General features: G+C 37.5%; 3 protein-coding genes across 8 annotated transcripts; all 3 read right to left on the bottom strand.

Moving 5' to 3' along the window:
- Positions 1–2,108: 2,108 nt before the first annotated feature.
- LOC133862057 (uncharacterized) lies at positions 2,109–7,455 on the bottom strand. 3 transcript variants are annotated; one of them, XM_062297931.1, is made up of 10 exons: positions 7,359–7,425; positions 6,921–7,149; positions 6,541–6,777; positions 6,079–6,313; positions 5,217–5,367; positions 4,094–4,316; positions 3,889–3,980; positions 3,349–3,484; positions 2,528–2,859; positions 2,109–2,374 (listed from the first exon to the last, which is right to left on the bottom strand). In XM_062297931.1, exons 2-10 carry the CDS (start codon positions 6,938–6,940, stop codon positions 2,124–2,126), a joined length of 1,677 nt encoding a protein of 558 aa, XP_062153915.1. In that variant the 5' UTR covers positions 6,941–7,149; positions 7,359–7,425; the 3' UTR covers positions 2,109–2,123. The 3 variants fall into 3 exon arrangements, with proteins under 3 accessions (XP_062153915.1, XP_062153898.1, XP_062153907.1); XM_062297914.1 differs by lacking the exon at positions 6,921–7,149 and having other exon boundaries at positions 7,359–7,455; XM_062297923.1 differs by lacking the exon at positions 7,359–7,425 and having other exon boundaries at positions 6,921–7,351.
- A 1,330-nt stretch (positions 7,456–8,785) lies between these two features.
- LOC133862034 (uncharacterized) lies at positions 8,786–12,710 on the bottom strand. 4 transcript variants are annotated; one of them, XM_062297901.1, is made up of 6 exons: positions 12,577–12,710; positions 12,090–12,282; positions 11,857–11,991; positions 11,297–11,407; positions 10,306–10,410; positions 8,786–9,335 (listed from the first exon to the last, which is right to left on the bottom strand). In XM_062297901.1, exons 2-6 carry the CDS (start codon positions 12,231–12,233, stop codon positions 9,171–9,173), a joined length of 660 nt encoding a protein of 219 aa, XP_062153885.1. In that variant the 5' UTR covers positions 12,234–12,282; positions 12,577–12,710; the 3' UTR covers positions 8,786–9,170. The 4 variants fall into 4 exon arrangements, with proteins under 4 accessions (XP_062153885.1, XP_062153870.1, XP_062153878.1 ...); XM_062297886.1 differs by having other exon boundaries at positions 12,090–12,255; positions 12,577–12,702; XM_062297894.1 differs by having other exon boundaries at positions 12,090–12,246; positions 12,577–12,702.
- Positions 12,711–15,872: 3,162 nt separating this feature from the next.
- LOC133857092 (RNA-binding KH domain-containing protein RCF3) lies at positions 15,873–21,429 on the bottom strand. The gene is made up of 8 exons (XM_062292216.1): positions 20,369–21,429; positions 18,565–19,044; positions 18,032–18,280; positions 17,322–17,573; positions 16,894–16,973; positions 16,665–16,773; positions 16,437–16,563; positions 15,873–16,274 (listed from the first exon to the last, which is right to left on the bottom strand). Exons 1-8 carry the CDS (start codon positions 21,038–21,040, stop codon positions 16,255–16,257), a joined length of 1,989 nt encoding a protein of 662 aa, XP_062148200.1. The 5' UTR covers positions 21,041–21,429; the 3' UTR covers positions 15,873–16,254.
- Between the last annotated feature and the right edge of the window lie 492 nt (positions 21,430–21,921).

Genomic DNA, 21,921 nt, shown 5'->3' with positions numbered 1-21,921 from the left:
GAACTTGAAGAGATAGCACAAGCAAAGCCGAAACTGAACCTAGTGGATGATCTCTGCATTGCTACAAATATACTGCTAAAGAAGAAGAATATGAGCTTCGATATTAAAAATTTAATTAAAAAAAAAAAAAAAAAAAAGCACGCAAAGAAACGAAGTCAGAGACTAAGTCTGAGACTGAGAGACTTACCGGTGGAGTTGGGGTTCGGCCTGGGCGTTGGCGGCGTGGTCCAGGCCGGTCGGTGGCGGTAGCGTCCGGCCTGGGCAGTGCCACGGTGGGGCTGCGGATTTGAGGCGGCGATGGGTGCAGATCTTCCGGTGGGGCGGCGATAGTGCAAATCTTCCGGTTGGGGCGGCGATGGTGCAAACAATTGTAATGAAGTTGCACTCCATTACAAATACTCGTCGAATTCGGAAATTAACCCCTTTCCTTATGGCGGTGATGACTGATGAGTCATCGCTGTATCGGACTAGTAAACAATTGTAATGAAGTTGTCCCGTAAACCATTACTTCTCAGTATCGGACTAGTAAACATTCATAGGTAGCTATAAGAAATCATATTCAACTTTATAGTCGAATTAGGAACCGGCTTAACCTTTTTCTTATCGGAATAGTAAACCATCACCATTCACCGCTATAAGTTGATCAGATTTCATTCGTTACTTGAATATTTTCTGTGTTTCTAAATTAAAGAAGAAAGATGAAGGAAAAACTTTTGTTGAGTACGAAGGATTTCGAGGATGTGCACATTGATCCAACTTTGTCTGTACTTGATAAATTCTTGATGGTTGCTAGAGTTGCTTCTATCAAGTTTGAGCAACAAAAAGAAGAAAACAAGCCTAAAAGGAAGGAAAAAGATCACAGTATGATACCAAACAAGAGGCCGAAGCTGCCGCAGGATATGCCCACCACCCTTCCAAAGCCATCGCCGGACTTGCCTGAGGAATTCAAGAAGCGTATCATGGCAATGGGTGGAACCCAAGTTGTGATGGTCATACAAAAAGCGCTCTATAAGACTGACCTGATGAAAAACAACGGTCGATTATCCCTTCCTTTTGGTCAGATCAACAAGGATTTTTTGAAAGAGTCAGAGAGAGAAGATCTTGAGAACCAAAATGAATTACTAATGCAATTTATCGAACCCTCGTGTAAGTTCAATAGGATGATGTTGAGGCAGTGGAACATGCCCAAAAATACGGGGAATAAATGTTCAATATACGTGTTAAAGACGGATTGGAATGATGTTTTCGAGGAGAATGAACTAAAAATAGGCGATGTAGTCCAAGTTTGGTCTTTCCGGGTTGGTAGTGAACAAAAACTCTGCATGGCTCTTGTTGTGGTTAGTAGAAAAGGCAAGCAGGAAGGAGAAAGCAGCCGAGGAAGAGTCGACAAAGAAGAGGGGCATAGTGACAACAAGCAGAGCAGTAAAGAAGATGCAAACACCAACCAAAGAGGAGATGGCCCAAGCATGTAGTAGCCAAAGTACGTACGTGGGATCAATCAAAGAAAAGAAAATGCTATGATTATTTTTATTGAAGTCTCAAGCTATTTATACCCACTAGTCCATTACAAAATTAAGGACATTTGGAATTTTAGAATGCTTGTTAGTTTGTATGAGAACCAGAGGAAGAGGATTCTATGTATTCTTTTTTTTTTTAATCCAAATAAACATGTGCTTCTTCATGTTCAGAGAGTACACCATAAATATTATATTATTGCCGTTCAGTTTTTGTTATACCTGATAGTTTTTATCTTTTTGATTCTTGTATTTATAGCAGATTCTTGCTTACATCTGTACACCATACAGAGGTCACGTGTTAGGAAAAATGGTTTCTGAAGATTTTTTCATTTCTTTCATTTTCCTTCTTGAAACCTTTTCCCCTTTTTGGGTGCATTTTTGTTGATAGCAATTGACCTAGGTTGTCGACAGTCTAAAGGACAATGAAACCTTTGTGTTTGCCGGCTTGAGACCCAAAAAGACATTTGAGTCACAATAATCTTTTGCATGGAATATGAGACGTTGACTTTGGTTGTTGACAGTCAAATGGTTGGGCCTCATAATATACCTTTTGCTATCAAAGAGAGAGAGATTTAGAGTCAAAACATACAATGATGAAATGCCCCACTAATATTGAATCCTTTGCTTATATTTCTTTCTAAGTATGGACAATTTTTTCTGCAGGGGAAACGTCTCATTCCTCCTACCCAGTTTGTCTAAGTAGTACACAATTTTTTTTAGGGTTTCAATGACCTCTTCACTCTCACTGCCAAACTCTCTCTCTTGGATACTCAGAATTCTCTTGAGCAGCTCCAACAACTCGCCATCATCCTTACCTAATCCAGTCTGAATGGACACCAAACAGTCCAGAGCCTCCCCTGCCACAGAAATTAGAAAACATCAGATAGACATAGATTAGACTCCTTGAAGTAATGGCTATTTAGTAATGACGACCATATCCAACATAAATGGAGAGGATAATAGAGAAAAATAGCAAGTCTTTTTAAGTAAGAAGAAGAAAACAAGCTTACCAACAGGAAGAGAATCTTTTCCGAATGCCTTTTCACGGATGCGCAAAACCTCCAGGGCAAGCTGCTCAGCTTCTTCATTCTGTTTTAGATGGTAGAGAGTGACGGCAAGATGCAACATTGGGAAGCTGATGGCTTGATCATCAGGCCCAACTGTCTTCCTCATGATTTCCAAACTAGTCCTCAGCAAGCGTTCAGCCTCCACAAAATTCTTTGAGCGTGAATAGGAGGCTGCAAGATTCAGAAGGTGTGTCACTGAGCTGGGATGTTCTTTCCCTTTACACTTTTCTGCAATCAACAAGCATTCCTCTAAAATTTCTCGTCCTTCTTTTCCCCTGAGAGCAAAGAGATGACAAGTAAAGGAAAAGCAAACTAAGCAGGGAAAAAAATATCAAAATGTGCAAAAATGAAATTACTATGTCAAAAGCTTCGATTGTTTACTGAAGTTTCAGAAAGTAGCCCACAATATTTAGATTGTTTATGTTCAAGCTACCATTTAGTAAAGAAACTAAGCAGAAGCATATAAAAATTGAGATTGTCAGGAACCAAGATTAAACTTCTCATTTAAACTTGTGACAACAAAGACCAGCGGACCAAAATTTTTCTTGATAAGCTTCAAAAGAGAAAATCATTAGGATATCTGATTATATGATGATGTCACCTTCTGATATAGATGGTTCATACCAGAGTCAAAGCACTTACGACTAATAAAATAGTACTATGACATAATAAAAAATAGAATATATGATTCTTTCGGTACATTTAACATACAAGATTTTGATAAGTACATTTCATTTTTAATCCCAATGAGAATTTGACTTTACCTTCCTACAACATGAAGTAACTCTGCCAAATCTATCCTCATCTTCTCCATTATGCCGTCATCTAAAGCCATATAATTTGAATCCTTGATGACATGAAGAGCATTTTTATATAATTGAATGGCTTCATCAGGGTTTCCTGTGTAAAATTTGCAAAAGAATCAAGATGTTCTGAGAATCAGAGTTATTTATGAAAGAGAATACACAATTTGATAACCTAGAGACTTATTGATAGAAGGCCCTGGAATTTCACACATTTTCGTAGAACATTTGCTCATCAAACAAAGAATTTTGAGCAAATTTAGGACTCATCATCATTAGCCATAATCACTTTCTAATCATAACAAGGAACTATGTTCAAAATGTTCTTCCCTTATTGAGCACATTTTCAAACCTACCACCAGAGTGCTGGTGAGTGTGTATGATGAATATGTAATGCATGAATACAAAAAGGGCATCAATTAGAAAATAAAGAAACAGCAAGACTTCTTACCAAAGCACAGGAAAAATGTTAATTGAGAGAGAGAGAGAGAGAGAAGTTACCTTTTGCACACTTAACATGGGCCAGGGAACACATAGCCATTCCAACTCTTCCATCATTTTCTCCATATAACTTCTTATATAAGGTTAAAATTCTACAAAAGAATAATAGAAAGATAGAAGCGAATAATCAATCTAAGCTCAGTTCAATCCAGCAATATGCTAGAAATATATATATATACTCGCACATACATATTTAGAAATTAACCTAATAAAATGAGTTTCCGCATCTGCTGCTCTTCCTTCTTTCAGTAAAAGATTGCCAAGACCAAATAAAGCTAAAACCAAATCCTCACTTTCAGCACCTCTGCTCAATTCCAAAATAGAAATTGTGCGGTTGTAGATTTCTACTGCTTTTGTGGATCGGCTAATGTTTCCAAGTACTTTTGCCATCCCCAACAATGAGGTGATAAGAAAAATACTATTTTTCCCTATAAAAAAAAATTAAGACAACCATTCAGTTTTAACTTGCTCCTTTCATAAAGTTTTGGCAACAAAGTAGATATCAAACATGCAAAAGCAGTAACAGAAGCTTAAAAAACAAGACAATGGGCTCAACATAGAAACTTATCAACAATAATACCTTCACCATCACAATTTTCAAATAAGCTACACCCATAGCTCTAGTTTCACTTGAGCATATTAATAGCCCATCATACTTCCTTTTCTCACTAACATTTCTTACGGAAATGGAGGTCTTCAGATCATTACACAAAATTACACACATGATTAACTAAAATTACAACAAATGGTAAAGTAGAGGGGTCTGAAAAAAACCACTATTTAACATGTTGAAATTGCCTCAAATACTTATTTTGACTTGGTTACTTATTTGAGGTTTTATTTTGCATTTTCCTGGTCAAAGAAATTTTAATATTCTAGTCCACCAAGGACTGGGGATTTTTTTTTTATTTTTTTTAATTTTATTTTTTATGAATAATAATTTACCAAGGAATGGAATTGAAGCTTATAAATAAACATTTCTTCTAAAAGATTCAGTGCCTTTGGTCCAAGGTGGTCTTCTCCCTTATAGGGGGTAGATTAAGTAATAAAAGATTTACAGATATCTAGCTTCCACACTGGACTTTAGCATTGTGTTTTGTAGGAGTAGCAAATAAAAGATACATACACAATTTTACAATTTAGTAATTTAAGCAGTCAGTCACGTGGGCATCTAGTATATTGATTTAAAAGTCTGGCAATACTAACTCAAACTAGTTAACACTAAAATAAATACCTGGAACCAGCCAATTACTATGGGATTCAAGTTGTTACACAACAGCAGCAAATACAAGTAACAACAACTACACAAACGTTTAGGCACCAATTACCATATCTGTTCTCTAGAATATCAATAGACCTCCGGTATGCAAGCAATGATTTCTCAAACTTCCCCAAAGCTGAATACAGACTTCCCATATGCACAAGCACAACATCCACAAGTGGTTCATTGTCCTTTAGACTGTCAACAACCTCAGTCAACTGCCATCAACAAAAGTACACCCAAAAAGAGAAAAAAGTTTCAAGAAGGAAAATGAAAGAACTGAAAAAAACTTAAGAAACCATTTGCTTAACACATGACCTCTATAGGATGTACAGATGTAAGCAACAATCTACTATAAATACAACAATTAGAAAGATAAAAACTACCAGGTATTTCAAAAACTGAACCGCAGCGCCAATAGTTCCTATATAAATTACATAATATTTATGGCCTACTCTCTGAACATGAAGAAGCACATGTTTATCTGGATCAAAAAAAAAAGAATTTGAATGTTCAAATAAAACAAGTCTGTGTGAATATGTGCTTGTGAAGGAAATGCTTTTTGTCTGTGTTGGTCATTAATCATCATATAATCCATTCAGACCTAAAAAAATTACAAAGGAAGTCAGCAACCAACAAAGAAACATTATCAAAATTTTAAAATATAAATAAATAAATAAAAGCCAGTTGAATATGGTTCTTCTCCTCCTCTGATTCTCATACAAACTGACAAGCATCCTAAAATCCCAAATGTCCTTAATTTTGTAATGGATTAGTGGGTATAAATAGCTTGAGACTTGAATAAAAATAATCATAACATTTTCTTTTCTTTGATTGTAACAAAAAGAAAGCTTATTACTAGGAAACCACAAAGTACCAGAATGTATATTTCAGAGTGACGGTACAATGCTTATGGAAAAAGCCATTACCATAGCCAGTAGGGAACCGACAGACTTTAAATCTCCAACAGCCATATAACCAAGGGCAATGACGTCAAGAAGAGCAGCTTCTTCAATGCCTTTACTACCTGCATCCATCTGTTCTTTAACAGCTTCATAATTTGCTTTAAGTAGGTCTATGGCGTCACTTTTGTTCCCCATCATAATCAGTCTTTTGACTTCATCAAATAACTCTTGCAACTGTTTCTCAAAAGACATTTTAGACCTGTTAATCATAGATATCTGTTAGTGATGATTCTTATTGTGAAACTACACATGTTTACGATGCCTTCTACTAGATCTTATGTCCAGAAATTGTGAGATCAGCTTCTAAAACACTATTTTCAGAAGATTTTACACATCAATATTTCAGCTGTCCAGGAAAGTGTAACATGCATTAAATCAGCAATGCTCATAGAAGGGAAACAGTTGCAATTACTTGAGTTATCCCACCTCTGAAAGTTGTTTGGAGCTGAAACACCTGATACAGCATGATTTTCTTGGCTTGCTACATCTGCTTCTAATGAGCCAACTAATGCAAAAGGTCTCAACACAGTGTGACGGGCAACAGCTGTCATGGGTATCATGTAAAGCTTGATGTTGCATTTCCGATTAGGGAGACAAACTAAGAAGCATGTTGTAGCTTTCCGTAAGTTGCCCGAGTGCATGTGCAGACACACTTGGCTCATCCTAAAATGTTCAAGCAAGAACAATAAAGAACATGACAACAAAAGTGTGTTGAAAAGTCCAACGCCAACCATTTATGCAAATATAAAAAAGTATATATAATTGAAAAAAAAAAAAAAAAAAAAAAGAAAAAAGAAAAAGGATACCCTGTTAGCCAAAGCATCATTTTTCTCCAATGATAAAACAAAAAACCTCATGCTTCAGGGTCCAAAATGGGGTTAATCTCGCCATTACCATGAGGTCACTACTCAAATGGCAATGTTTCCATGTTGAACTAAGCGCCTTTTGCTTTTCTTCTCATTCAGACGCAGTTAATTTCCCACTCGACCAGTTTAGAATATCAAAATTCCAGTAGTATAGCCCACAGAAGCAAAACTCAATTGAAGAAAATATAAATAACGTCATAAAGCTAGCAAGAGCAAAACCCCATACAAGAAAAATCGAACTAAAAGTTAGACACGCAAACCCAGAAGACTAAGCAATGAATCAGCAACCCGTATTAACAAACAAAACACCCAGAAACCCTCCCACAGGGTAAATTTCAAGAAATCAACATAGTAACTTTGTAGAGAGGGAGAGAGTACCCGAAGCTGTTCAGAGCCGGAGAGAGGGAGAGAAGGGAAGCTGCCATTGAAGAAGTTTGCTGAGCAGAGAAAGCTGAGCGGTGACCGACAAGAAGAAGCTAAGCTTAAACGAAAATGGAGTGGGTTGGGCTCACGACCTCTAATGGGCTGTGGTTTAATAATATTAATGACCCACCAAAACATACAGTGAATACTAGAATTTGATTTGGGCAGTGTAGTTTTGAGAGTCCAAAAGCATTTATAGTGAAATCTTTATTTTAAAAATTTTACTAAAATTTGGTGAAAATTTTAAAAAAGTCGACTTTAACAAACTCTTTATAATTTCTCTATTTTGACTCTTGTTAGAACTTCACTCCAAATTTCATGAGTTATTGAATATTTAATCATTTCTCTCATTTCACTTCACTTTTCCTCTCCTCATTTGTTAGGAGTAGTTGTTTAAAACCAATAAAAAATCAATATCTAGTTGAAATAGAGAAATATTTGGAGAGTTTAATGTAGACAGTTTGTTAAAAGTAGTAGTTAAAATAACAAAAGTATATTTTTTAGCTAAAATTTGGAGAGCTCGTTATGGATGCTCTAAGACTCTTAAGGGAATATTTATTTTAGGGAAAATATCATGTTTAATTTTAAACCATAATTATACATGAGCACCACTTTCAATTGGTAAGAATGTTATGGCATTTTCAGCCCAATATTGTTTTGATTTAGTGAGTTCAAATATCAAACTTCTCTTTTTTGACTTTTTAATTGAATATTGCTGAATTTTTTTGGGGAACAAAATTTTCTTCCAAATTAGATTGAAAAAATTCTCTCCAATCTTAGTCTATTGAGCTGATATATGTCCAAAATGTATGGAAGAATCAAATGCTCAGTTAGAGAATGCATGCAAAAATTAAAATAAATTTGAAAATCACATTCATTTTGAGTACTATCTTGATAGAGTTAAAAGAAAATTCATCTGACCTAATTTAAAAGAAAACTTCGTTCTTATGAAGGTTTAGATTTCAACCGGATGGTTCGTGAGCCCAAACTTCCATATTGCGCAGATTTTTCATTCAAAGTTGTGAGTTAATGGCTTAGTTTTAAAAAAAATGTAATCTCTATATTAAAACAAATTAAATACATATAATATACAGAAAGATAGGCTTTTGAAGAATTTCGAATTGTTCTTCATGTTTGACAACTGAGCCAAATTTATCAAGTAAGCGAGCAGAATTATTGGAAAAATTAAGTCCGACCCTTTCACAATTTGTTGACCAAAAGCTTCACCATATTTCTTAATCCATATTTTCACCTAAAGTACAAATTTAAATTAAGTAATACAGAATGTTATGAAAATGTAGTTCAACTTACAAAATCTCTTACAAGAAAAGGAAAATTATATTCTTACAGAATGTATACAAGTGGTTTCCCTGAAGAATTAATGTCTTAAGAAATATATAAATGTATTAATTATTCCACTCACTCGATCCAAAGCATCCACATGGGGCAAAAGAGCTGCATTCCCAACAGAATTCCTACATGGTACAAATAAACCTTTCCAGCTCTAAATGTTCATGCCTCGAACAATTGGAAGAACCAAAAAAAAAAAAACTCGAGAACCAACTTTATTGTTTGCCACCAGGATGATGCCCTTTGTTATATGATCAGACAAATCCATAATCGGACAAGAGGGTACAAAAATCTCTTTTAACTTCAAATACAAAGCTTGATCACCACATTAATTAATTACAAAACTTCAGCCAAAACTGTCATCCCTGAATATTATGGGACAAGGGAAATTATCAAAAGCCAAAAGAGGACCAATCTTTATTTACCCCTGACCTTAACTGCAAGAGTCCACTGAACCTTCCCCTCCGGCAAAGGGATAGACTTCGGGAAGCGTAGTGGCAACTCAAATTCACCAAAAGTTGTCAAAGGAGAAGGTAGATGCAGGTTTTCAGGTGCAATCCGAACACAAAGCTGCCTTTCCACCTGAAATGGCATACAAACTGTATCAGTGGGACAAATAGAAAACAGCTGTCTCCAAGCCTCATCCCAGATATTTATGTGTAGTTCCCTTGATTCCATTCCAACACTTTATTAATATTTTCTGAGCCCAACACTTAATCAATGGCCACATCAAATTCAGTCTCCAGTGGATCTCTGATCGACAAATCTATTGCCATTGTTACAGTTCAAAGGATTACATGGTATACACACTAAGAAAAGGAAGTATAAAACATGAACCATATATAAAAACATATGATGCCTAAAGAGGAATCACAAGGTGAGGTGCGTTAAAATAATTATGGTCATAAATAATCACTAGAAATTGATTTCAGAACCATATCACCCTATATAAACTTTCCAAATGCCATTCCTGTATACAAACTGTCTGAGCGGTCCACAGCTTATAGGCATTAAAAAGCAGAATATTAACCATAGGTCCCAGAATTCAAAAACTCTCCAGCTGCATTAAACCCTAGGTCCCTCCAAGAAAAAAAAATACTAGCCAAAAGTTAGGAGGAATCCAAGGATTATAACCACAGAGCCGCCCTTAGTTTTTTCATGTACAGTCTATGGTAAAGAATGTTGGGCTACTAAGAAGCAATGCCTTCATATGATAAGCTAGCCAAAATGAGAATGTTAAGATAGATGAGTAATTCGTTAAAAAGTAGGAGTAGCTCCTAGAAGAAAAGATGGGTAGCGTCACTTAAAATGGTTTGAGACTAATGAGAAATTGCGATTTAATCAAGTTGACGAAGTAAAAAGAGATATAAAGAGAAACCTAAAATAAAATGGGTGGAAGAGATGAAGAATGACATGTTAATTGAGGCAACAGAAAGTGATTTTGGATATAATAGGATAGGGGAAAGGAATAAATGTGACCATCAACAATTAGTTGGCAAGGATGCATAGAACTGACCCCAAACATATAGAACATATAGAACAAAAACCAAACCTCAGCGATGATATCATCCTTTGTAACTGGTGAACGCAATTCTATAGGATCATCTTTAGTGGCACGTGAACGAAATTTCGCAGCATCGATTAACCTCCGCAATACCTGCAAAATCTTATACATGTCAGATACCCTACATCTCAATGTAATGCAATCAACATTTATTCCTGTATTAGAGACCTACACTAATCAATTAAATGATAGGATAAACAGTGATAGAGAGGCAGCCTATCAACCTTGATGGGCCCCACACCTATTTCACAAACAATTGTGGGATTAAATAAATATTACAATAAGGTACAAAATTTTGAACTTTTTCTTAAATGAGTGAAGTAAAAGAATATATATCTCTACTTATATTTATATGGTAAAATAGTATTACATATTCAAACAAAAAATCAACATTGTTATCTTTATTAAAATAGACGTCCAATTCACAACTTTCACTTTGTTATCTTTCATATAAGACGCCTTTTATGTATTGAATGGTTTAGATTGTTTTAAAGACCTACAATTGTAGGAGAAAGGAGAAAATGGGTGTTTCTTGACTGCCACCCTATCATAGTTTATCACCTTAAATGGTAACTTAAAAGAGCGTACATATATCTAAATGCAAGAAACATATATTAACTTCAGGAATTGCTCTTTAAACATAGCACGCATGGTGAGAAGCCAGTTTGATCAAGTTTGAAGCTTCTTTTTTTTTCTTTTTTTTTCTTTTTTTTTAACTTATCATAATTTTAGAATCTTAAGGAGATTCATCTCCATACGTTTAGGATCACATCCAAATATGAACTTTATCTGTCCAAAAGAAAATCAAAACTAATTGCATCTAATAACATATATTGAATTTCCACTTCTTGACAATTAGAACAACAAAAGAAACAACAGATATAGATCAAGCTTTAACTGGGAAAGAAGAAAGGGATATAAATAGAAAAAATCAAACTACTGTGCCAATTAGCAATTAAAAGCATTGAAAGGTGCAAACCAGCTTAGAATTGTCTAAACGTCTTGCTGCCTTCTCAAATGCCTTCATTGTGTCTTCCTTAGACTCTTTAACTACTTCAACCTCCTCTTCTTCCTCCTCAGGTTGGTAGATCTGAAGCAAATAAATTAGAGGCATATCATCAACATTTTAGTACATAACATAAGAAATGCATGGTTGTCCCCTTATTTGGAGAGAGGCTTTGCTGCAATATAGAATCCGTATCTACAGACTTTAACAAACAATATGGGCAAACAAGATTTTCAGATAAAGAATCAGCTCATGATTCACTAAAATTGAGAAATGTAAACAGTTCAAGGACAGGAGAGCTTACAACCACATGCTCAAGAGACAGAAAGAACACTTAATAGCTTACCTACTAGCACTAACAAGCTTTCTAATAAGTTATACCAGCACTACCAACAGGCTGCATAAGTGCAAGAACATTCCAGAGCAACCACATATTCTTAATTTGACACGCATATGAGCACATTTTTGTGTCTCCAAAACATACCCAAAACAAAACATAATCTACTGATGAGATCTGTGCAAAAGAAAAGAACCTTGCGCTGTTCTGTGACGAGAAACACATATTTCTCAATATTTGGGACCGCTAGCAACTTGGGCATAAGGTGGTTGCGGAAATACCCAGGAGCAACCTTAACTGTCTCGCCGGCTTTGCCAAGCTTCTTTATGCTCTGAATTCAACACTAACCAATAAGTGAATAAAAATCCAACTAACAAACATGTAATGTACCAATTACGGGCAAGAGAATTCTTAAATTCCGCGACTCACCGTAGTTAGAATAACTTCCAACTTCCGATATCTAAGTCCTTGACAAGCATATAGCAGCGGATTCACCACGCGGTCGGAGCTGCGGAGGCTAGTGTCTGTAATAATCTTCCCAAGAGCTTTTCTACCATATTGCATATAAGCCATCCAAAGCCTCAATCTTAATCCCCTTGACCACACACAAAAGCCCAAAGACCTTAATCACGAATCACATTGAAACACAAATAGCATGAAAGTAAGTTTCTTAAAAAGGGATTTCAATTTTAATCCATTCTATCAGAAATGACAACCCTTTATGCCACATACTAAGAATATTTACTTAACAACGTTCTCCAACAAAATTGTCACAAAAATGCTTCTATATATAAATAGTGTTACTAAGGGTTGTTGGAATGGAGAATGGAGATTGTGTTTTCTCGGGAACCAAACAAAGGCTTATTTTACAGAAATGAGAAGGAAAATGAAACAGAAAAACGAGAAGAGGAAATACAAGCTATCACGACGACGAGAGCTACGCCGGCTGCGACGGAGGCAGAGAGAGAGAGAGAGAGAGAGAGAGAGAGAGAGAGAGAGTAGTGGTTAGGGTTTTGTGTGAGTGTGTTTTGAGTTCACAGAGAAAAAGAAGGCAGACTTACTGGGGTTTTGGTGGCAAATTGCCTGATATACCCTTCCAGGAATTTTTTTTTTTTAATTATTATTTTCTTTTTTTGTCCGACCTTTTTTTTTTTTTTTTTTTTTCAAGTTTTTATCTTTTTCAGATTTTGCATTTAAGACTCCGTTGTTTCTAAAATCTTTTCTGTCAAAAAAATATTTTCAACTGAAAAGTGAAAACTAGCAATTTTCGGTTGTTTGTTTGTTTGTGGCTTTAAAAAGGATCCGAAAAACATTAGACAGCGTGTGACTCATACGAAAAACGGGATTACTAGAAATGCTTTGATAAGGTGTACATACGAAGACCTCAACAGGTAGTTCAATCAGCTAGAGATTATGCCTCATGAAGCGGAGATCATTAGTTTAAAAAGGAATGCTACATATCATCCCCTTGTCCTCCTTTTGTCCTCCCAAAATTAATATGGCTCTTAAAATCATCATTGGATCAAAATCCAACAATGATCTATCATAAATTCAATGATAATTTTAAGAGCCACATCAATTTTGGGAGGACAAAAGGAGGACAAGGAGATGATATGTAGCATTCTTCAAATCCCCTATGAGTTGTCATGTAATGAAATGTCATAAATAGATTGCAAGGGCAAGAATAGACAAAGATAGTGAGCCACTCTAAATACACAAATCTCAACATTTTGCTTGTAAAATAAAAATGATTGTAGGCATGTCGCCTCAATTAACATCAAAAGTAGGGCTGACAAAACGAGTCTACGGGTCGACCCATTACGACCCCGTGAAAACCCGCAACCCGTTTAAGGTAGACCCAAACACGATCCATTTATGTTAATGGGTCGGAATCTCAGACACGACACGGTATGGTAATTTTCACGGGTCACTCGATACGACCTGTAAAACCTGTTTAACTCGTTTTAGCTTTAAAAGTGATTTTCTCTTTCAATTGTTCAATCTTTTCCCTCTCGAATCTACTTCAATTTCCATATTTCTTGTTAAATTCCATAACAGTTTATGGAACTGTTACAAAGAGCCAGCAATGTAAAGTCCTGTTGACTTGGTCGAATTTCACTTCCGAGTGCTATATAAACCACTAATCCTTTCTCTTGCTTGTCTAACCACTAAACAATCATATCCCATGTGCTATCTTTGTTGCTGTCTCCGCTTTCTTGCGCCGAGGGTGGCAATATGCCCACTGGAATTACAGGTATGTAATCATGAAGCTCGCCAAGGAGCTTCAACCACTCACCTTCGACCTACAACTGGTTTTAACAACCATGGCCTCAGTGCCTAAGACCTCCATCTCAACACGATCGAAACTAGTCTGAAACACCGGAAGCATTGTTTGTAGTCAAAGATTTTCTTCGCCTCAAACAACCGATACGCTACTTTGGTTGGAAAAGGGACCCATTTGGGAGGGACAGTGAAATGCTCCGGCTCCGTCCTTATACTTGGATCGTGCGCGTCCAATATCCTCGTCCCTATTGTAAAGAAACACCACGTTGATGCGCTAGAGATATTGAAAAAAAAAAACACTCAATACCCTTGCCATTGTAACTGAATCTGGCCGGTGCTTTGAAAATTCCTATGGTCCTACCTAATCCCATTTCCTTTTTTTTAAAAAAAATAAAAATAAAAATAACCGTGTCTGACGGGTCAGCCACCGGTGACACGACCCGCCAAACCGAAATAAATTGATCAACCCGTTTATGACCCAAATCCGTTTAAGGTAAACTCAAACCCGTTAATTTCGTGTCGTGTTCGTGTTAGGTTGTCAGGTCGTGTCAAAATTGCCAGCCTTAATCAAAAGGATGGGTAAACTTTCAAGAGTGAAGAAAAGTTTCCTGTAACCAATAGGCCGAAGGGGCCTGGAAGATAAAAGCTTGCCGATGAGCCAATAAGAAGCTTGTTGTGGAGTAGCAAGTGATATAATTTCCAGAGTTGAAGGATCCTCACAGTTGAAGGCTTCAGTCTCAGAGAATAGAGATGAGAGCTGCATGTTGAAAGATGCTGTTGTCATAGCGAAAGTAGACAAGGACCAGAAAAAGAGAAGAATAAAGGTTGGTGAAAGTTGCTGTAAAAGGATAGAAAGAGACGGACTTTACCAGAGAATTCAGTAGCTTTTTCCAAGATAGAAGATGAAAGTTAAGGTGAAAATAAAGGTGATGGATTTGGGAACCGGCACTAGAGAGGGATTTTGCAGTTTATTTTTTTTAGTAAAGAAAATACTTGAATCTCCATAAGCATTCTTTTGCTGATAATTTCTTTGACTTTATTTCAGCCATAACTTGCGTAGCTTACCTAGGACTCTCAGGAGTCAAGAGGTATCAGGTAGCTCCATTCCGGGTCCGGCTTTCTCGGAAAACTCCTACGCGTACTTCCATAGACAATATTAAGACACGTCTAAAAATGATATTTTGCCATCCACACAATTATTGACGACAAAAATTTATAAAAGATTTTTTACGAATCAACTTCTAACACATGTTTTTTTTTTAGTTACATTTGCTTCTCATACTTTTTTAATGAACAAAAATTTTCTATAAACTGGTTTGTAAAAAATTTTTTACAGCCTACATATAAAAATGATACGTATTCTTTAAGAGAAATGATCCCTACACTCATTTCTCACGACAGCCTAACAACAAGCTGACGTGGCTGGTAATATTTTATTATTTTTTTACAAAAAGAAAAGAAAACAAAACAAAAAAATAATAAAATATTACCAACCACGTCAGCTTGTTGTAGGGCTGTTGTGAGAAATGAGTGTAGGGATCATTTCTCATTCTTTAAACTTATGAAAAGCACATGTTTTTTTATTGATACAATTAAAAAAAACATGTAAGAAGCATATGCTATTTAAAAAATATACACTTCTCACATGCCAAGAGACACATGTCAATCTTATATGTAGATTGTAAAAAATTTCTTACAAACTGATTTGTAAGAAATTTCTATCTTTTTTTAATAAATTTAAAGGACACATGTCGCTTTTAGAAGCTAATTTGTATAAATTTTCTACAAATTAATTTGTAGAAAATTTCTGTCCATTATTGACTACCTTTACCTTTTTCTATTTTTCTATTTTTCTTTTTCTTTAAAAAAAAAAAAAAAAAAAAAGTGGATCAATAGTTATGTCAGATGTTGCCAAGTATGATCCTCGAGTGCGAAACAAATATCTGGGATTTAGAACAGGAGTTCGATTATCAAGACAAGGGCATAACAGGAACAAGTGTAAACAACTACATTACGTCCCCTAGGGACAGTAGGGTACGTCTATCCCATCCCTTCTGCAGGAAAATTGGAACATGCAGAAAAACTATTAGATGCCACATTTACAGTGGAATGTTTCTTTCGCTATGAACGTTCACGCTCCTAGAACCGGAGCCAGATGAAGATAAGCAAACCCATCCCGCGCATGGACCATAGAGCAAAAGGCCCCTTGCGCTCTAGGATCATACATCTGAGAAATCAGATAATATATCAAAAACTAAAGGGCACTATCCCTGTATATCGAGCTTTCAGTATGCGTGCTGCTCACAGTAACTTAAGGGCCATCTTCTTGCGCTGAAAAAAGAGAAAACAGGTATAACTGTGGTTTCAATTTATCAGGGGACCAGAAAATCTAAGATTTGGGCATGCATGTGAACACAAACACACTTTCTTCTCTTTGTGTGTGTGTGTGTCACTGTGTGAGTGAGAGAGAGAGTGAGAGAGAGAGAGCCTTACTGCTCAAAATAAATCCCTGGAGCAAGCTCTGAGCTCGCTCGGTCTGCTCTGGAGTACCCGATATTTGAATGATCTTTTGCGTCATCTCTGGTCTATCTTCTACCAGGGTTACATTGGCTCCCGACAACTGTTCCCATCAGAACAAGGGTCAAAAGGCATTTCACTTGGTCAATGCTAAACTCAAAAAATTAAGCTGGGCAAATGAGTAACTGAGCCGGTCAGACTAACCTCACTTATCTGCGCAAGCTTGTTCTTTGATTTCATTACGAGCTTGGGAACTGCATGCTCTGGTATGACAACTTCGAGTGTACTCCTAGTGACAAGTGGTACAGCGATTCTAACAGAAAAATGAACAGACAGGATCAGCATACAGGCCCAAATGCAAAAGAAGAATAAGAAGATAGGGGACTATATGAATGAGACTTAGCACACGGTGTACGAAGCAGAAATTCACTACCTATTCAAGCCACTCGGAACATCTTCACGGCGGTGATTTTCATTCTGCTTTGGTATTTCACTGCCGGTCCCTCCAGTGTCCTAGAAAACAAGGGTTAAGGTATTAGAATACCAATTCAAGAGCTCATTTGAATGGAAAAAGACTGCTACCAGTTCAAATTCATAGCACGGAAGTCCATTGAGATGAGGCAGAAGAAAGTTGACGTAAAGGTTACATTTGCCAAAAAAAAAACACAATTAGAACAAGGTTAAGTTTGGCTGGCTGGAAATTGCATTTAACCAGATTTCTGATAAAGGAAAGAAGGGTAGACAACCCAGCAATTGCACCAATGGTAGCCATTAACAAAGAAAAAGCAAATTAAAGAGCTAATATTGGCAAGAGAGAGAGAGAGAGAGAGCATATCTTAATCCATCAAGGAAAGTAGTTACCCTTGATGGCTGAGCTGTTTGCACATTCTGATAGTTTGCAGTATGAGCATCAACTCCAATATGAGCTTCGCGAACTGGAGTTATGTTATTGATAGAAGATGCCTCCAGTCCTATACCGCTGCCCACAGGGCCTGGTGCAGAGACAGAAGGTGGCGTCATATCCTTTTGAAAGAACTCCCTATATAAGTAACTCCGCAGTCTTGATGTCACCTCCATAAGACCATCTCGAGCCACTTTTATCTCCCCTACAATCTGTAGATGACACGAAAGAACCAATGAGACATGCCAAAAGTAGAATTGATCCAGACCTTGTGAGGCACAGTATTGGACCTTTCTGTTAGTTTTTTATAGAAAACTTTAACTGACAATATGATGGAGACAGAAATATAGATGCCCAAATCCATATACAAAAATATGAAAATACACATCAGATACACGAGGAAAGAAGCAAATTCAGAAAACAAGATACTCTAACATCAATAGCATATTAGGTGAAAAATGGATCTCTCTCCTTTAAGTGGAAAAGATATATACAAACCCACTAATGAGGGGGAGACACCATGCCCACACACACCATGAGGATGCTGCGACAATGGAGAATTCATCGTCATTATAAAGTCCAGCATCCAATTTACTTATAATATGCAGAACCCAAGGCATCTAACAAATTTGGGTACTGGAGCAAATAAATCTAATGAGTAATGACAAACCTGTACAAGCTCATCAGTCCCTGATACACACGGAGGAATTTCTTCTCTTGGCAAAATTTGAATGTTTGCACCAGTTAATCTCCTCATCTCTGACAAGGAGCCATCTCTTCCCTCTAAACATCGAATATCACTAGATGGTACAAGCAACCTAGTTGTTACTATGTTGTCTTTATCCGGAACAAGATCAACAATGCGGGTTTGGATATGCAACAAAGCTTCCTGGGCTGGAAACAGCTCATCATCAGGACCCTAAGTAGAGAAACAAACGGAAGGTTGGTTATAACCCACTAAAGTAAAAATATCATCTTAGAAAGCAATCAACAGCTATAAATATGTATGTTTTACCATTTAGATGTAACAAGATGTTCAAACTTACTTCCAAAAGCTTATCATAGCATTCACTGGACAGAAAGGGTAAAACTAAAAGAGTATCTTCACTTCCAAGATATACACTACCAGGCAATGATGGACCTAAGCAGGTTTTAATATTATTTATCCACAGTACTTCATAAAGATAGAGAAATGACAAGTACCTCCTCTGAAGAAATTATTATAATCTGCTCATTTGAACCAAGCACAGGATCAGTAACCTTAACATCCACGCCAATTTCATTTTGAAGCAATTCTAAGATTCCATCTGCCTCTCCAACAACACAATCCACCTTGTCACTTGGGCAAAGCATTCGAAATACAAGGTCTTCACCATAAAATGGCTGCACATTGTCGACCATGGGGGCAGCCCCAGGTTCAATTGTAAAACCAGATGGACGTGAGGCATAGTTGTTGCCTCTGATATTGTTGCCAGATAATCTTGATCCAAATGCGGCACCATCCATGGATGACCTGCGTGCTGCACTGTTTACGTGAGGAATATAATCATCATCAGGAGGAAAAAACCTTTCCGGCGAATGCATTCGTCCGTGGAAATGACCGCGGTCACGATGCTGACTCTCCCTCAAGCGTGATGAAATAATGGTTACAGCAGCCTTTATATCATTCGCATCACCTACAACCTGGAGGGAAACAGCAACATCATATTCGAATTTCAAATCTTCAGAGTGTTTTTAAACCATATGTCTGCATGGGCATTTTAGACGAATAAAAATGCCCTCATTAGACACCACCACAGGGCATAAAAGCAACCAAAAGAAAGTTCTCATGTTGGTCATGAATATTCATAGCTATATTTAGCATTGATAAATGTATAAATTTCAGGATATTGTAGGCAGAGAGTCGGAACCTCTAACAAGGCTGATGCTCAAAGAATACACAAGCATGACCTTGAAGACATCAACATCAAGCATTTTGCTCAAAATCTGAATTTTGAAGTACATAAAGCACAAAAGGTTGCTTTTTAGAGCATTATCACAAGATTTATAGCACAATAAACAGTTGACTGTAACATTGACCAGTAAATATGATGCATTCACCATGATAATTTGTCAGACGAATTTACAATATATTCTGGAAGTATAATTTGCAATTCAAATATTAGAGGGAAAAAACAGCACCACATATATGTTTTAATGGAGCACAAATAACAAGCTCATCACAAAGTTGTAACTTCACTTATTGTGCATATGACAGGAACTTCAACCAGATTAATCTAGAATCTGACAAAACTAAGATCCGTTCCGTTTATTGTTTCGTACTGTTAATAACAATGTAGCTTCCAATGCCACATTGATTAGTTGTGTTGAAGTCATTACAATACAACCTGCCAATAATTGTGTAATTATGGTCTTTTTCAAAGGCAATATTGTGTAAAATCAGGTTACTCTTCATTAACATTCTGAAACTAAAACTATTTCTTCAAGACCAAATTCCACTGCTATTTTTAATCTAACCACTGACTACCCCGAACATCAGCACAGCTAATACATCAACTACCAGAAAATTTCAAACACCAGTCACTATATTATTAAGATGCCAATGATTTCGTTCTTTTAGTCTGATATAAAGGCAATAAACATAACCAATTGAGGTTACTCTCAGTATTCAATGAGCAATCAAAATTTGGCTTTCTGACACCCATATGTCCGGTCACTTCCAGTCCAACCAAGGCAAACCCATATCCCCATTTGGGCTAACAGTTGCAATGAACGTAGCTTCTCGAATGCCACATTACCTATTCACTAAAACATTAAGCTCCCAAATGATTTGGGTCGTTTTGCTTGGTTCTTCTACGCAGACAAGGCAATAATTATACCCAAATCAGGTAGGTTACTCTTAGTAAAGTTCACCCCCTTCAATTTAATAAAAGTCTAACCGTCCAAGACCCAAAAGAAACTCTTTTTTTCAACATGCAATGGCAGATTTTGTTTTGTTGGTTTAAACCTGAACAATCTCCTCCGACAAGGAAACGCAACGGGGCAAAGTATGATCTCTAGGCAGAATCCTAATCTGGGTCCTCGTCTCAACCCTCATTTGCTCAATAATCTTCCCTGCTTTCCCCAACAAACACCCCACGTGCATTCTCGACACCACCAGCCTCGTTGTCACCTTGTCCCTACCACCACCCACGCCCACCATTCCGTAACCGTCGTCTCCGCCGCCGCTGCCGAACTCGTCGCTGCTCTCGAGGATCCGATCGTGGATGAGGAGCAGTGCCTCCTGGGCCGGCGAGAAGGTCGGCATTCGGCCATCCGGGTCGCGACGGCGCGTGTCGGAGATCTCGATCACGCGCTCGTCGTCGCCGGGGACCAGCTCATGCACGTTGATCCACGCGCCGGTGTGCTGCCGGATCGACTTGATGATGCTCCCGGACTTCCCGATCACCCCCCCGGCCTTCGCGTCGTGGCAGAGGATCCGATACGTCGTCGTCACGGTCAAGGACGGGTCCGCCTGCGGCTTCGGCGCCCGAGCCGACCCGCCACGATGTCGGTGGTGCGGCGTGGGATTCGCCGCCGGGTAGTGGTTGTTGTACCGAGGCCTCGTCCTACCCACCGTCTCCGAGTCATAGTCCTGGTGTTCATAGTAGTAGTTCCTCTTAGATCTCGACCTCTCCATCTCAAAAACCCAAAAACTAAAGTCTTTCCCACGCTCACACTTGTCTCAGAATCCAATTGCAAATATTTTCATCAGGTCTCTTGCTTCGGATGTCTCAGCTAGGGTTTTCCGTCCTCGTGGTCTCTGTATTCCAGTTCTTTGTCCCTTTCCTCTCCTGTTTGTTTCACGGGAAAGTGTGGCAAGATTTTCAATTTTCAAACTCCTCCGAAACCCTTGAAGCTCGAAATCTGAGAGCGAGAGAGAGAGAGAGAGAGAGAGAGACTTGCAGTTGCAAATTTGAGTTGGTCAGGAAGTTTTAGCAGCTCTCGGTCGAGTGTGGTCACTTTACTGACCCTTGTGTGATGCAACAGTTACATACACGATCGCACATTTCGGGGAAAAAGAGATAACGAAACGACCTCGTTTCCGTGTTGTTGTTGGCTTCCACTCCCAAAAGTCGTGCGTAGACTAAAGTACAGTGTGTGAAATCCCATTTGTAATTTTGTAGTGCTCTACAGACTACTGGTAGTGGTGGAGCCTTTTGCCTTTGCTTTGTTGGTTTTGTTGGAAACCTCCATTTTCCAAGTATTAATAGCAAAATTAGATCAATATTAGACTTTTTGTGGATGCTTTGAGTGGCAGAAAATCTAAGAATGAATGATATAATAGTGTCTAGTAGAATGAAATTGTAGATTAATAATAAGGCACAAATACTTGATGTGCGGTTTTGGTAGATTCTTTGAGATGGTAATCAAGGAGATATGGCCAATTGTGTGTTGTTAGTGTTGATACAATTTTTCTGACGGCCGGACCAGCAACGGATCACTTGTTAAAAAAGAAATAAAAAAAAAAAAAACAGTAATTGAAATTTAGCCGTTTGTCGAGAGAGTATATTATTTGAC

This window comes from Alnus glutinosa, chromosome 1 (assembly GCF_958979055.1).
Source record: "Alnus glutinosa chromosome 1, dhAlnGlut1.1, whole genome shotgun sequence".
Classification (NCBI taxonomy): domain Eukaryota; kingdom Viridiplantae; phylum Streptophyta; class Magnoliopsida; order Fagales; family Betulaceae; genus Alnus; species Alnus glutinosa.
Note: the sequence above shows the minus strand (reverse complement) of the source record. Positions and strands in the feature narration are given on the sequence as shown.

Excerpts from the sequence above, each read along its gene's own strand:
- LOC133862057 (XM_062297914.1), bottom strand. The coding sequence starts at position 7,405 with ATGGCAGCTTCCCTTCTCTCCCTCTCTCCGGCTCTGAACAGCTTCGG. Across the intron at positions 6,778-7,358 it reads CCGGCTCTGAACAGCTTCGG|GATGAGCCAAGTGTGTCTGC; the intron begins GTACTCTCTCCC and ends TGAACATTTTAG. Across the intron at positions 5,368-6,078 it reads TCGGTTCCCTACTGGCTATG|TTGACTGAGGTTGTTGACAG; the intron begins GTAATGGCTTTT and ends TGTTGATGGCAG.
- LOC133862034 (XM_062297901.1), bottom strand. The coding sequence starts at position 12,233 with ATGGCTTATATGCAATATGGTAGAAAAGCTCTTGGGAAGATTATTACA. Across the intron at positions 10,411-11,296 it reads GTTTAGACAATTCTAAGCTG|GTATTGCGGAGGTTAATCGA; the intron begins GTTTGCACCTTT and ends AAGATTTTGCAG. Across the intron at positions 9,336-10,305 it reads AGGATGATATCATCGCTGAG|GTGGAAAGGCAGCTTTGTGT; the intron begins GTTTGGTTTTTG and ends ATGCCATTTCAG.
- LOC133857092 (XM_062292216.1), bottom strand. The coding sequence starts at position 21,040 with ATGGAGAGGTCGAGATCTAAGAGGAACTACTACTATGAACACCAGGAC. Across the intron at positions 18,281-18,564 it reads TAATAATTTCTTCAGAGGAG|GGTCCTGATGATGAGCTGTT; the intron begins GTACTTGTCATT and ends TTCTCTACTTAG. Across the intron at positions 17,574-18,031 it reads GGACTGATGAGCTTGTACAG|ATTGTAGGGGAGATAAAAGT; the intron begins GTTTGTCATTAC and ends TGTCATCTACAG.